This window comes from Trachinotus anak, unplaced genomic scaffold, assembly GCF_046630095.1.
Source record: "Trachinotus anak isolate AG129_WGS33_773 ecotype Australia unplaced genomic scaffold, CSIRO_AGI_Tana_v1 ptg000005l, whole genome shotgun sequence".
Taxonomy (NCBI): domain Eukaryota; kingdom Metazoa; phylum Chordata; class Actinopteri; order Carangiformes; family Carangidae; genus Trachinotus; species Trachinotus anak.
This window is the reverse complement of record NW_027273856.1, coordinates 18,093,902-18,109,807: the sequence shown is the minus strand read 5'-3', so window position 1 is coordinate 18,109,807 and position 15,906 is coordinate 18,093,902. Positions and strand designations below refer to the sequence as shown.

General features: G+C 42.2%; 1 protein-coding gene across 1 annotated transcript; it reads left to right on the top strand.

Annotated features, from left to right (window-relative positions):
• The first annotated feature begins 889 nt into the window (after window positions 1-889).
• Window positions 890-11,828, top strand: kcnk13b (potassium channel, subfamily K, member 13b). Its single transcript, XM_071478678.1, has 3 exons — window positions 890-1,338; window positions 5,834-6,621; window positions 9,985-11,828. The coding sequence occupies exons 1-3, from the start codon at window positions 1,002-1,004 to the stop codon at window positions 10,138-10,140; spliced, it is 1,281 nt and encodes a 426-aa protein (XP_071334779.1). The 5' UTR covers window positions 890-1,001; the 3' UTR covers window positions 10,141-11,828.
• Window positions 11,829-15,906: the final 4,078 nt, after the last annotated feature.

Genomic DNA, 15,906 nt, shown 5'->3' with positions numbered 1-15,906 from the left:
ACTTTCAGGCTTGCTTTCAGCAGGTTTAAATTGATTTCTAAAGTAGTTCTGGCAAAGTAAGTACTTTGTTATTTCCAAAAAAAAAAAAAAAAAAAAAACCTTAAGAAAATGTGACCTAACGCTCTGTCCATGGTGCTGAAATGCCCCTGAACGCGTCATCATTGTGTTAAATTCCCATATTACAGAAATAGCTTTTTGTTGTCCCTGTGATCCTGAATAATTTATTTCGAAGCGTCGTTCCGTTGTGACATTTGCTCACATCGTCCCCGGGTAAGCATGGGCAGGAGCATGAATCCCTCATCAGAGCTCAGAAAGGTCAAGTGATATTGATCTCACTATGCAAACGCGCGCTATATTGTCGGAATCAAACCCCCGCAGCTGGGGTCAGGTCGAACATTTTTAGGTCAGTTCGGGACTAATTATCAGACTAGGCCCTGTTACAAGCTGAAAGGGTGAAGTGACTCCTGGAATCAGTAGATTTGTCGAGATAGACTTCGCCTACGAGGATGAAAGGACGGAGGCTGTAAATTCTTTCTTTTTATGCTGGTCAATCCGTGGTGCGTAAAACGCGCGCTCCGGGGTGGAGACTTCTTTGGAGAGACAGGATCCCAGCGCACAACAGCTCGACTCCCTGCGTCCACAGGTTGCTGCACCGATCTCTCCTCCTCTCTGAGCATCTTGGCAAAGCCACAGCTAAGAGTACAGTGGGTGGAGGTGAACTGAGGAGTCGTTAAAGGATCGGTTTGGCCGAACGCTTCGGACTTTGGATTGTGCAGATGCCCATGAGCAAAATGCCAAATCCACAGGCTTAAGCGACTCGTTTACAGACTAACCGACCATTTAGGCCTGCTTGTACTGCGCAGGACTTTTCTTTTGTTTAAAAAAAAAAAAAGAAAGAAAGAAAGAAAAACAAGAAAACTGTTAACGTCCTGCGTTTTATTCGACACCACCATGCCACAGGTCCCTCGCTGCAACGGCACCGCGGTGACAACAGCAACATAATGGCATGTAGGAGCGGCTGCTGCTGCGGCTCCGGTCCTATCAACGAGGATAACGCGAGGTTCCTGCTGCTGGCACTGTTCATCGTCATCTATCTGTTCTGTGGTGCCGCGGTTTTCTCTGCGCTGGAGCAGCCAAAGGAGCGGGAGGCGAAGGAGCGCTGGGCGCAGAGGTTCGAGCAGTTCAGCCAGAAGTACAACCTGAGTAAAAAGGACCTGAACAACTTCCTCAGGAACTACGAGGAGGCGAATGTGGCCGGTATCCGTGTGGACACGGTCAGACCTCGATGGGACTTCACCGGCGCTTTTTACTTCGTGGGAACTGTGGTCTCAACCATTGGTGAGATGGAGAGACAGGCGCTTAAAATCCCTGTTAAAATGCAATTTCTGAAAGCTTTCAGAATCGATTTGACCTCTTTGAGGTTAATCGGTCATTAACTTGCGTGTATGATTTGTCTTTTGTATGTAATTACCACTTCCTGCTTTGACTCCGACTCTGACTCACTGTGTCACTAATTGTGTTTTCCACAGTTTGCAGATACTGTGACAAACTCTGACATCAAGGCCACGCGTTACTCACTTTCCATGAGCTAAAATGGCAAAATTATTTTCCCCCTATTATTTATTATTTTCTGTTGAAAATGTCTTAGAAAAGCAAGTTAGCCTTCAAACTTTCACACAAAGCAGATGAAGCAAAACCGGCAAAAAAAAATTTATTGTGTGCGATGGACTTTTTCTCATGTGACATTAGTCCACACAGTGATCCAGCCTACACATGACCAGAGCCCTGCATGTAGCACCGCTGAGCAGAATGAAGCCATAATTAATGTAATTAGTTCCACAATTAGTGCCCACTTAACAGTCTCCTCTCTGACCATGGGTATGTTTCATTTCGAAGCGTCAGCTCCTGCAGTCTGTTTCTTTGGGTACAACAAGAGGGAGAAAAAAATGTAATCCCTGCTTCAGAGCAAGATTTGTCCCTGACAGTCTGCTTCTCCATTTCAATCTGAGAGCGCTACAGGTGTCAGTGTCAGTATGACAGACAGAGCAGAGAGACAGTAAACCTATGGAACTTTTGTTGTTGATGCCTCTGATTTGTACCTTGCGCACTCAGGTGTTCACTTCTCAGAACCTGATTATTAGTATTTCAGGATTCCAGCATCTTTGTTGGGAGTGATTTTGAATGTATGATGATTGACAGTTTGACAGGCCCTCTGATTAGATCACTGGCATGGCCATCAGCATTTAAATCAGGGCGAAGGTGATGCAGGACCAGAGGTTTGTCAAGACAGTTTCCTAATTGATCACATTTTATACAATCTCCTTCCCTTTTCTTTTTACCTAGATTGATTAGATTTATTGTGGCCTAAAAAGAGAGAACACTGCAAGATTGATCCATTTATTCCCGAGGACTCTCCAAGACGAATTTCCTCCGTACAGGCAGCCCTTCTGCACTTTCCTCTGAGACCTCCGACTAAGTAGTGAAGGCAGCATCCTGATTTTTAAACACAAACTTCATCACATCTTTCAATCAAGTAGCCTCCCAAGAGAAGAAGCATTGTTGTTCAGTTTATGAATGCAGAGTTTCAAAATGCTCCTGCATAACACAGCACAATCACAGACTGTACGGTTACAAGTTAGAGTTGATGATTAAATCATATCATCATCAATGCTGCAACCTCCTGCACAGATACTGTATGCTGTACTGTTCTGCTTATTACTCTGAATCCACCTGTCTGAATAGAGAGAGAGAGATTTTCTAATGTTTAATTTACTGTCACCAAGCCAAGCAATCTTTAGCCTTTTCATCTTCTTTTTATCTAACACACTCATCTCTGGGTTTTAGGCGTAAAGCCCTTCACAAACGCCATCATTTTGCATCCACTCAGAGAGAACTGCTTGTGTCAGAGCTTGGATGAATACATAGAGGAGCACAAGAGTATTGCATCTTTTCAATATCTTAAGTGCATGCGTGGTCAGAAAATATGCAATAGAGTTAAGTGTGAATAATAAAGGTAAAGTTTATTATAAAATTGTAATAATTAAACTTTATTTGGCTAAATGACTTGATTAAAATGTATAATAACGTTGTGCATAGATTGGTTTACTGTAAAAGTAGAGTAGAGGATTGATACCATACTCATGTTTGTGGTATCTGGTAACTCACAGTTGGAGCACATGAAACTGTCGCAGTTGAACCATCAGTCCAAAAGATAATAAATGTTTGTTGATTAAAAAAGTCATACAGTAAGTCTGTGCACATAAAAACTTAAGGGAGGAAGTTAACCACACCTCCCAGGGTACATTTTGGTAAGAAACCTCCAATCACTGAAGCACAATTCTGAATTCTTCTACTTTCTTACATATGATCCTATGTGTAGTTGACGGAAGCTAAATATGATGGTATTGAGCTGTCGGAAAATACACTGTGCTGTTTATGCAGATTCCTTTTAGATTCTGGGTAAATTTCGGTGATGTGCTTTGTTTACAAATTCAAAGATGAAGCGTTTGAGTTCACTAGGCTGATTTGGTCACCTCTAAATGGCTTCTGGGGCAGGACAGTGGTGTAGTTCTCACTGCAGGAGTTCAAACCCAGGTTCAGACCTGTGACAGACTGGCGACCTGTCCAGGAGGTACCCTGCCGTTGCCCAATCTCAGCTGGGATTGGCTCCAGCCCTGTCAAGACCTTAAAAGTTTAAGTGGTATTGCTGATGGATGAATGAATGAATGAATGAATGAATGACTTCTTCTCCATGGCCATGGCTCATTGGTATTGTAGCATTTAGACACGTCCGCTATGCATAAAAACGAGCATAAAAACATGATTTCTCATAAACAAGATTTAAACTGGCAGTCATGGCGTAATCCTACATAAGCAATACATTATCCAGGAGAGTCCACTCTTTCTATATTAAGTAATATTGTTTGCAGAACAAAATTGTAACAGGAATACAGAACAGAAGGAAAAAAATGTATGGGACTGGTAGCTCTTCTTCTTCGCAGCCCTTCAAGGCTACAACCAGCAGCCAGTTAGCTTAGTTTAATTTAAATGCTGGAAACAGGGAGAAACAGCTAGCACGGCTGTGTTCAAAGGAGTCACAAAGTCGTCACGCTGATGGGAAGACTTGTGACCACCAGGATATGTGAATTAGTGAGCTTTAAAGATGGTGGTAGGTCGATTTTCTGCCCCCAGACAGAGCCAAGCCAGCTGTTTCCTTGTTTTCCGCTTTTTGTGCTAAGCTAAGCTAGCTGTAGGTCATATTTACCGTACAGAGTGGTACCAGTATTCTTATCAAACTCCTAGGAAGAAAGCAAACAAGCATACTTTCCAAAAAAAAAAAACATTTTACTAGTTTAAATGTTTCTCTTGAGTGAGTGAGGCTGCATTTAGGAGGAAAAAGTCAGGCCTGTGTAGCACAGCCCAGCACCATCCATTAACACCCACTATGTTCACAGATTTTGTCCCACAGCCAGGCCGACACAGATGTCATACTGACACAATAGCACACCATTTTCTCCCCTTTCTTTTATGGGCTGTATATTTTATTAAACAGGTTAAATGACTCATCAACATCACATTTAACCGGGCTTAACAAAACAAGTAGGAAAGTAAAACACATCTATAAAATCGGGCTCATTTGGCTTTATCGCCAGAAAACTCCAGCTCAATTAGCACCTTGAGAACCAATTTGAATGTGGAGGCAATCAAATCCTCCACAAGAAGTCCGCCTGTGGCACAGTAGCAATTAGTCTAGCTGCAGAGTATGCTTTTGATGACACGAGACGCGGTAACATTCATCTGTGTGTCTCTACAGAAAAGAGCTCTCGTGTTGTAACAATTTACAGCTGCTATACCTGTAAACAGTCAGTCCATCGCACGATGCACGTAACTGCAATCGCTGTGAGAATCTGAAGCGTTCAAATTTTCAACAATGTTATGAATGTAATAAACCGAAAAATCAGAGCAGGCAGACAGTTGGCGCTTCATTGAGCTTTCAGTGTTAAGTGAGGGATGAAAAAGATCCATCACTGAGACCGACGCAGTTGATAGGAAGGCCCCTCACTTTGACTTCCATTTTGTTCATCTGTCTGTTCTCAAGAGACAAAGGAGAAGTCTCATACAAACAGCGTCTCGGTTCCCCTCAGGGTGAAACCAGTTAAATGGGTTTGAATCTTTTAAAAATATGCGAAAATGATCAAATGGAGAAAGTGAAAGGGCTCAACTGGGGCTTTTAGTTGCCAAATAACTGAGAGGAATATAGTGAAATGTTCGACAACCTGACACATTGGGACTGAGGGCAGTGATGTGCTTGGACTGAAAACACCTCAGCTCTTAAAGAGAGTGAGAGATAGAAAGAGAGAAAGAGAGAGAGGAGGAGGAGGAGGGAGAGTGCATCACCAATGGCAACCCTGTGGAGTGAAGCTGTTGTGTGAGTGTAATATTCACTTGGAAGAGGAGGAGATCAGTAATTAGCCATCTTTGTTAAGGACAGAGAGGATGTGAGTTTGGTTTTAAAGGTGAGTGAAAGCAGCTGGAGGCAATGACCACCGTCATCTCCTCTACAAATAATCCATTCATTTACTTAGAGTGCCTAAGTGTGTTTGTGAAAGAAAAACCGAGGCACTGAGTAAGACTAAGCACTTGTTAAAGTGAATGTAATGCTTTTATGTAAAGTAATTATTTTATTCTTTCCTTTTACTCAGAGGTTCTTGTACATCTGCGGACAAATAATTGACGAATTCAAGCTCAGCTACTCTACCTAGGATTCTCTTCATAATACCTGTTTCAATGTGTGCTTTCTACTTATTACATAATATTTTTGTGTGTATCCCAGGGTTTGGGATGACCACTCCTGCCACCATTGGAGGGAAAGTCTTCCTGATGTTCTACGGCCTCCTTGGCTGCGCAGCCACCATCCTCTTCTTCAACCTCTTTCTGGAGCGGGTCATCACTGTCATCGCCGTTGTCCTCAAGTCCTGTCACGAACGACGCCACAACAAGGCTGTGCTCCCACAAAATGGCCGGCAAGTCTCTGAGGGAAACAGAGCAGGTGGAGCTGCGGGAGGTGGAGGAGGAAAAGGCGAGGGTCTGGCTGGCTGGAAGCCTTCGGTCTACTGTGTGATGCTCATTCTAGGAGCGGCAGCAATCTTGGTGTCCTGCTGCGCTTCGCTCATGTACTCAGCAGCTGAGGGCTGGGGCTACCTGGACTCGCTCTACTTCTGTTTTGTGGCCTTCAGCACCATCGGTTTTGGAGATATGGTGAGCAGCCAGCGGGTCGTCTACGAGGGCCATGCAACAGCTGCATACCGACTGGGCAACTTCTTCTTCATCCTCACCGGCGTCTGTTGCATCTACTCTCTCTTTAACGTCATCTCCATCGTCATCAAGCAGGTCCTCAACTGGCTGCTGAGGAGGCTGGAAGCCCCCTGCCGCTGCTGTTTCCCCAGGAGGGGTCACCACCCGCACCGACACCCCCGACGGAACGTGGTGGCCCCAGGTCACCTGCGTACCCGCAGAGACCCCTCGATCGAGACAGACGCCATCAACGAGAGCGAGACTGACACAGGGCGCAGGATGTCTGGGGAGATGATCTCCATGAGGGACTTCTTAGCAGCCAACAAGGTGAGAGCTGCAGGGCTGCAGCAGGCTGTGGCTGACAGCTCAGGTGACATTTCACATGTTTAATCTAATCACACGTGTTATCACACACAAAATATTAAGTTAATTCCAAGAGTAATTTGATTTAACTGCTCACGTGAGTAGCAGACATTTAGTCAGTAACCTTGTTTCTCTGAAGTCGTGTTTCCTGCACTCATTAACTCCTTCACCCCGCTCTCAGTCATCTCCATCTTTATAAGCCTTATTGAATTTTTAATGCTGCAGTGGAACTGCCAATGCAGAGATTCCTCATGAGCCATAACATTCATGTGTTTACTTATCATTAGTAAAAGTCACAACAAACTCTTTGTAGCATTTGTCTAAATAATATGAAATAATAAGCAAAACAAGTCAATGGTTGGTGTTTTGATTATAATAATGAATCATTTTTTGATCAGAGCCTCCTTTTTGCTGCTGTTTTCTGGGTTTACATAAATATTATGTGTAAAATGTCTCAACAGCCCTTACAGACACTTGTCTGTCTGAGGTGTCAATTGTGCGTGCATTTCCATAACTACTACTCTACTGTTAGTGAGATAAGAGGAATGAGCAGTGTGAGCTGTTGAATGTCAAATACACGCTCACTCACCCAAGGATTATTCCAAACTCTAAAAAGCTGGATTTTCACACCAGATGATCATTCTGTCTGAAGAACCTGAGGGGTTTGACTGAGAAAATTAGAAGAATAAATGGAGTGATGCTGTAGCAAGGATGTGATAACACTGACATCAAAGCATTAACACGGAAACTTAACAAACATACTGACACACAGACATGGAAGACATACAGTATTGATCATTTTTGTGAGTTCAACGAAACCAGTTAAACACTGCTATGTACTGTCTCCAGGAACAAGCCTAATGCCCAGTTCAACACAGACAACTCTGACCTTCTCCCGTCCACTTGCTTCTTATAGATAGCCAGACTATAACTATGTACTAAACTAAATGCCAGCCTTATAAATGAAAGCATTACAACCCCAAATACTATTAAAAATTCACTTGAGTACTGTGTGATGAAGCTGCTAACCACCTAGCCCTGGCCTATCCCGTCTGGCCACTCAAGAGGTGATAGTGAGTCACTGCAGTCTGAAGATGAGGAAGTAGTAATTTCTACATGTGAGCTTGTACAAGGTCTGCTAATGGTTTTATGTTTTTTTTCTGTCATCATATGAGTTCCCAATTCAAATTAGCAAAACCATCTTTCATTTACAAAATTTTCACACAACAGATACATTTTACACTTAGCTTATATTTAAAAAGTATCAAGCTGCTATTTCTGTAGGAAAAATTCAGATGTCCATTTTATTTTACAAGGACATCACTTCAAGTGAGACTTAAATCACTGAAGGACCAGCAGGTTTGCTGAAAAACAGTAGGTAATAGCTGTGAAAAAAAACCAGGATCCACATGCTGTACGTGCTCTGGATGGAGTGAAATCACTTACCAGTGCAGGTAATGTTAAAATCCTCCCACCTCCCCCAGAGAGATAAATCCAAATGTGTGCTATAGCTTTGTTTTCTTCTGCTTATGCACAAAAACACTGATGAAAATCTACAATACTCTCAAAAACAAATACAATCCAGTCTCCTTTCAAAACAAAGAACAACTGAAGTTTCATTTTGCCTTAGAGCTGGCTGATAACATCACAGCCTGACATGGATGCTTCCTAGTGTGTTGGGTGACAGCAAATCATGCTATTGCCCCATCTGTCTGTAGAGGTCTGATATTCCAGACCTGTGAATTGCTGTGAATTGTGTAATATATAATAATATATGAATGAATGAAGTGAAACAAAATGGCAGTTCAGTCTGAATGTTAGACTAGTCTGTCTGAACATTCACTCTAAAAGACAGAGGAAAAGTCTGGCTGTGTAGATACTGTACTTTCGGAGAGAAGAATAAGAGAGAGAGGACAGAGGGAGGGCTGTAGACAAGACATTTCACAGACTTCTACAAGTTCGAATGTTGCAGCTGCTCAAGGTGACACACTGACCTTTTCATTTTCAATCAGGGACACCTGAATGTCCATGACATGTAGGCGGAATTCAGTGGCTTGAAATTTATAATAGCCTTTGGAGCTCAGTCTGTGTTAATGGAATACATTTTTATTTTGCAGCAGCCTCTTTAGCTGCAAAAGGTGGTGAAATTGATAGAAACAGGTCTATAAACTCTAGGTCCAGACACTGAAGATGAAGTCAACAGTTCATGGCCCCATCAGACACATCCATTTACTGAGAAAAATAACAGCTAGTTCAGCATAACAACATTAACTTTGTACACTGATCTGACACCTTTATGCAATCAAAATACTTTGTGGTTCTCTCAAGGTAAACTGAACCCAATAAAATGTCTTACATTAAGTTGCATGTGTGCACAAAGATTTCTGATTATACCCTTTGTTTCAGTTATAACAAGAAGAGTCTGCAGCCATTCTAGCAGCTCTGCAAGGCTATATCTAGGCACAGTGGTGCTTTGAGCTAAATGCTTAAATCAACATGCTAATCTGTTCCGAGTGACAGTAATGTTTACTATCTTCACTCTCTTACTTCAGTGTGCCAACATGCAAACATTTGCTAATTTGCATCAAAGTTGAAGTGTAGCTGAGGCTGATGAGGGCAATATTTGATCCTAAACCAAAGTATGGGTCAAAATTACATTTCTGATCTAACAATGGTGCTGAAGTAAAAGTCAAGTGATCACCAGAGTCATTACAGTTCATCCTGAGGGGATAATGTAGGACTGAACCATGTTTCATGGCAATATTTGTTAAAATCTTCTACTCAAAAACAGATGTCCAGGGCTGGTCTTATCCTCTGGGGGCTATGAATGTCTGTACAATATTTCATGGTAAGATATATATAGTTGTCAAGATATTTCCCTCTGGACCAAAGTGGTGGACTGACATTGCCAACCCTAGAGCCAAGGCCTTAGCATGGCTAAGAACACATATAACTGTATGTAGAATAAAATACCTCCATCTCATTTGATTCAATACTGAACAAATGTACACATCCATTGTGTAAATTCTCCACATTGCTTTGCAGAGTGAAAAATGAAAGGGAAAGGCTGGTGTATGGAAGAGTAAATATCTGGTTTCTGTCAGTGTTTGTTGTGTTTGTTCACTTAAGTCAACCCAGCAACGGAGAAGAAAAACCCCAACACCCTCGGCTGCTGCTATATCACACCTGTGAAATCAGATGTGCCTGTTGTCAGCACTGCATTAATTCTTATTTCACAATGCTTCACAGGTTGCACGTACCACTTCCAAACAGACAGCAAATATTGCCCCATCTGTTGATTTCTCTATCTCTTTCCCCTCCCTGCAGGTGAACCTGGCTATTATGCAGAAACAGCTATCGGAGATGGCCATTGGGCACCCGCGCCAGTCCAGCTCCAGTTCACGTCAGAACGGATTCTCAGGAGGGGTGGGCGCCCTTGGCATCATGAACAATCGTCTGGCAGAGACTAGTGTGGACAGATAAGAGGAAACAGTGTGAATCTATCTTTTTTTTTTTTTTCAAAGGATACAAAAGGGTTGAGAGGATGAGGCTGGTAAGCACAAACAAGCACTGAGGACTGCCTTCCCGAAGAGGAAACAAGAGTTGCGTGGCGTACAAGACTGAATTCATGACTACATAATACATCCTTTCCATTGACAAGCAGGCTGACCCCCGGCTGCTGCAGCTTACAATCAAACCATCTCAGCCCACCTTCCTGTCGAGAACATGACTACATGAATGATGCATGATAGTTTGCTGGAGTCTCACATCTGGACCAGGCTCAGAGCGCTGGAATGTTCCCCCGCAAGAAATTCAGTTGCCATGGTGATAAAAAAAGCCTGCCTAGAGCCTTTGTATCTACGCTTTAAAGACCTCGTGCACACTACACAGCTACTTCACACCTAACCACAACTTCCACTCATGTGCAGTACTTTACTATACCCACTATGACTCTGCCCACATCCATACTGTATCTGTCTCTGTAAAGGACATTAATGAGAGAAAAATAGCTTTAATAAAAAGGGTGTTTCTTGGTTTCATGTCTAATGGTAGTTATTACATAAAACTCAGTGTCATGTGGAAAATGAAAAAGAAGCCTAATTCACAGGTAACTGAATGTTTACCTTCAATGCAGAATATATTATTTCAGATTCAGGCAATCAATGGCACCCCTCATTCACATCATTCATGATTGAGACAGATGCTTTACAGCCATATTATATCCTACTCAATGGCTTCTGTCTTTGGCACTGAATTAATTCATTATCACGACAAATAGAAGACAAAACCTCAGAGAAGAATCTGTTTACAAACCAAACAGACCTATCCGAAGCTGAATGAGCAGTGTTCTGAATCTGAGATGAAACCTATTATGTCAGACTGCTGTTTGTTTTTGGCTTTGCTGCACATTATCCAACCACGGAGGCAGACATGGAGACATTTTCACACCCTGGTGCCAACTAGACCTGTAGGTGGTTGGTATTGATGTAAATGTAAAAAAGTGAAACAAATAGTTAAGCTAGGCCTCTATTTGATTTTTGCTCAGCAGTGTCATGTTTATGTTTTTCCCATTGCCTGGATTCACAGCAAGCACAGTAAACACAAGGACAAAAGACAGACGAGATTGTCAATAACATCGCTGTGGAGTGAAACCTGTGACCAGCCAAGAGCAAGAACGACCTGCAGACACGACATTATGCCTGATTTAGGCAGATTGTATAGTCATCTTCAAGCTCAATGTAAATGCATCTGAGAGGAGGTTGAAATTACAGGGTGAGAGTCCTCCAGGTTCCACCTCTTATGTCACCAGCTGAGCTTTTGTATATCTGATTAAAGTGTGTCTGAATTACAGAGAGCGTGAGCTGAGAGACAACCTCTGGAGTTGCCTTGATAAAATGACAGCCTAGCAAAACTGTAAAGAAATAATATTTTTGTACAGATGCAATGACAAACTGAAAACTGCATAAACTGAGAAGAGGAGAGATCTGGGTGGCACACAGCATTGGTTAAACACATGTAAAGAATGTATTTGCAAGAAAAGAAAGAAACACTGTCCAACCTGTCCAGTCATAGTTCAGCAACTGTGACCAGCAAGGCAAACCTGTTCAGCCCTGGATTTCTCCACATGTTGAAACAGCGTGCATGAGATAAACACAAAAAAAACTCTGCTTTTTTTTTCAGATATTTAAGCATTTCCAAAAAATCGAAATCACATAAAAGTATATCAGAATCAGAATCAGAATCAGTTTTATGTTTTCACATACAAGGAATTTTTTCTGGTGATTGGTGCAATTGAGGATCAGGGGGATCAGCAACAGTGGGGCTCTCTAGCCTTGTTGATGAGGCTAATAGCAGATGGGAAGAAGCTATTTTTGTGGCGAGAGGTTTTGGTCCTGAAGGACCGCAGCCTCCTGCCAGAGGGGAGTGTCTCAAAGAGTTTGTGTCCAGGGTGGGAGGAGTCAGCTACAATCTTCCTTGCACGCCTCAGAGTCCTTGAGGCGTACAGGTCCTGGAGGGACGGAAGATTGCAGCCAATCACCTTCTCCGCAGAGTGGATGATACGCTGCAGTCTGTTATTGTCCCTCTCCGTGGCAGCAGCGTACCAGATGGTGATGGAGGAGGTGAGGATGGACTCAATGATGGAGGTGTAGAAGTTCACCATCATAGTCCTTGGCAGGTTGAACTTCTTCAACTGCCTCAGGAAATACATCCTCTGCTGAGCTTTGTTGATGAGGAGGCTGATGTTCAGCTCCCATATTAAAGGTTCTGCAGACGCTCGTCACTGCCACTAGATGTTGCACTAGACCAACTACAGCTCTGACCAAAACAAATGCTTTGTCACAAAACTAACCAACTTTCCATCTCTGTAAAGCCAGACCAGTATGCAGTTCTCCTCAGTTGGACTGGGAAAAGCTCAGCCCTGGTATTATCTGCACGGAGGCATGAATGACAGTGACGGAGCCGGTAAAAACTTTACAAACTTTCTGGGTGTTTTGACGGGCCACCAGCCAACCAGGGTTGCAGTAGTAGTAGTCCCCATGGCTGGTCCACATGTGCTCTGGTCTTATCTCTTTCTTTGAGACAAAAAGGTGGTTTCTTCAGTGGAGGAAATTCTTGAAGGTGGTTTCACCTGAAAATTGCAAACTGCACTGTGGCTTCTTGTGGGTGGGGGTGGTCCCTCTATGTTTATAAAGGTGGGAGGGGGCAACAGTTTTACTGCAGGGACTCACATGCACACGTACATGCACTAACATGCACGCACTACCAGGCTAAAACACAGAGGGGGCTGAGGGATATTCTCTGGTCAGGACGGAATTACTCTACTACACCTGCTGCTATATTATTGTTTAAAGGCTCGTTTACAGAACCTCCATTAAACAGTGTGTTTTTGTGATGCCGTCATTAGCGTATCCGCCTAACTAGCTTTCTACCTAGAGTAGTAACAGAGCACAATATGTGACATCAATAATCAACCTCTCCTCCATTTTCAACTAGAATGCCAGGCTTGACCTGCGCCCACTGAGCGCTCTGAATATTTGCAATGCAATTTGATTGGCTTGCACCTGCCTCATGCCGGAACATTTGCATAAAAACGATTTCATTGGCTGACGCCTGTGCTGATGCTTGAAAGGTTGAACTTTTCTCAACTTCTACCACAAGCAATGCAAAGTAAAATGCATCCAAGCAACCCATGATATCACCCCATTCAAAGTGAATGAGCAGCCTCCAACATGGACGTGTGAGTGCTGCATTACTCAGTGTTTCCACCAAAGCCAAAGAGCACATCATTAGCACTCACTAGCACAAGCACTTCCGCTATGTAGTATTTCTCCAATGTGTGGAAGCCAATCCTGGATGCTCACAGCTGAGGCTAACATTACACTGGGGAACAATTTGAAAAAAGTTTCTGTTGAGTTAGATTTTTATGCTGATTAAAACTAAAATTGGCACGCTGATTCCAAAATTGCAGTCAGTTTTTTTCTAGCACGTCAAGTTTTTTCTCCACAGCTTACCCTCCAGATAAGCAAAATTCCACTGATTAGCTGTAGTAAGACTTGCCAGCTGATTACGATTGGACTCATCAACAGCTACGTGGCAACTTGTTTGTGCAGTCACAATGAGACAGTGCGGTGAGAGGTGTGTGCAGCTCCCAATAGGTCAGTACCATCAATATCTGCAAACAGAAAGCTGGCATAGTAGGAATTAAGAGGATTTGTGCTGGCTTTTCTCTTAACCTTGTAACCATGGGCATACCATTGTAAGTTCTATTTTGTTTTATGCTGTTTTTTTAGTTTTCAAAGCTTGTAACTATTCCATCTTAGTGTTTTATTTACATAGGTATATATTTCCTTTGTTCCAGATCATGTCTGCACACGATTATAATGACAGTAGCCATATCCTTTGTAAAAACATAATAGTGTTAAATAAACATTGCAGTCATGCCTGTTTCTTTCATATTTCATTGTATGTCAATATTTGTAAATTTTTATAAAACAAGCACATATCTGTTAAGTACAGTATTTTTCATATGTTTTAAGAAAACGGGGATCCTATAGTTCAAAAACTTGACATGATAGAGAAAATCTGAGATCAGTTTTGGATTCCGCACCCAAAAATGAGTTAAAATCAGCTGTCAGACCGAACTCAACAAAAATTGTGTTCCCCAGTGTAATCAGTCACTCATTAGCCACTCATTCAGCTGCAGCTTCGGTCTGTGACCACCGTATCATGTATTTAGCCCCAAAGTAAAATCTTATACAAGATTCTCATTTTCACTGTTTGCTTAAAAAAGTCAGGTTGAGATGACATTACATGACAACTAACTGCACCTAACATTAACTAAGTTAGCTAGCTAACTAAACTGTAGTCATTTTAGCTGGCTGGCAAAATAGATGGTCACCAGGTAGAACTCAGTCTAACAACAGGGACCCATTCCTTCAAACATGGTAAAATGACCACCATTATCACTGTAAACTATAAATGTGCAGAGCGAGAACAGGATTGACAACAATATGTGGACTGTCGACAATAATTAAGGGCAGTATGACTGAGAGAGCAGTCAATTGGAGCAGCTTTAATTTGCCCATTTGACACAATTCTTTAGTGTATTTAATTGGTCTACTCTTTCAAGTTAAGATGTTGTAATGTATTACAATTTATGAGCTACCTACCAATATAATGTATTTAACTTACATCTTAACATTTTGCCCCCATCAAAACCAATGTTGAGATGTCACCTACATTATCAGGAAGTCAGTAGAGAAGGAGCAACTAACACGGACATGAATAAATCCCTGAATCCTGAAATCAAATATCTTACACAGAATAATAAAACAGACAAAAATAACTTGGATCTAACAGCCTCCACTCTTTGCTATGGAGACAGTCTCACCCTCAGACAGATAATCTGATGCACAAACTAGAAAGATGTTGCCTTGCATTGCCAATGCTCATGTGAATGCATGCTACATACACACACACACACACACACACCAAAAGGCACACACAAAATGGCTCAATAGAGAATCAGAGAATATATCAAGGGAAGCTGTGCCTACACAGATAATAATAGCTTTGAAGAAATGATTGTTCATGTCTGTGTGTCTATGTGTGCACAAATACATGCATGTGTATTGGAGGTGAGACTTCGATGGATGCAGACATACAAAAACTCTTTGTTAAAGCTCTTTTTCGAATCAACACAACTCCCAGAGTTACTGCTGTCATATCTCCTGGTTTTGAGGCAATTTGAAACTTCCTCTAATGGAACAGTCATGTGGTATTTTGAGAATAAATGAAATAAATGAAAGTGGATTTATTTTCCTTATGACAATTTGTTTGTGGGTGGATGGGATGGGATGCAGGAGGGTGGTGGCGGGGGGATTAACTACACAAACAATGGCAGCCCTGCACAATTAGCAAATTACCCTAATGATTTAATTAGTATGGGAGGAAAGCATTGCCAATGTCATGTGCATAATCATTGATTTATCATGTGCATGAGTGTGACGGTGTAAATAGCAAGCAAGCCAAGCACAAGTTGCATGTGGTGCTAGTCAAACATATGCTGAGACAAAATCATTTCTGCAGCTTTATTCCATCTTCTTTACTGTTGAGCAGCCGCATCAAGACCTTACAAGTACTAAGGATGCTGTCCTCAAAGCCTTGCATCAAAGTCTACCTTGTCTCATTACATTCGTGTCATTCAGAAAACCCCTTTGTTATGAAATACCATGCAATAACTCATCT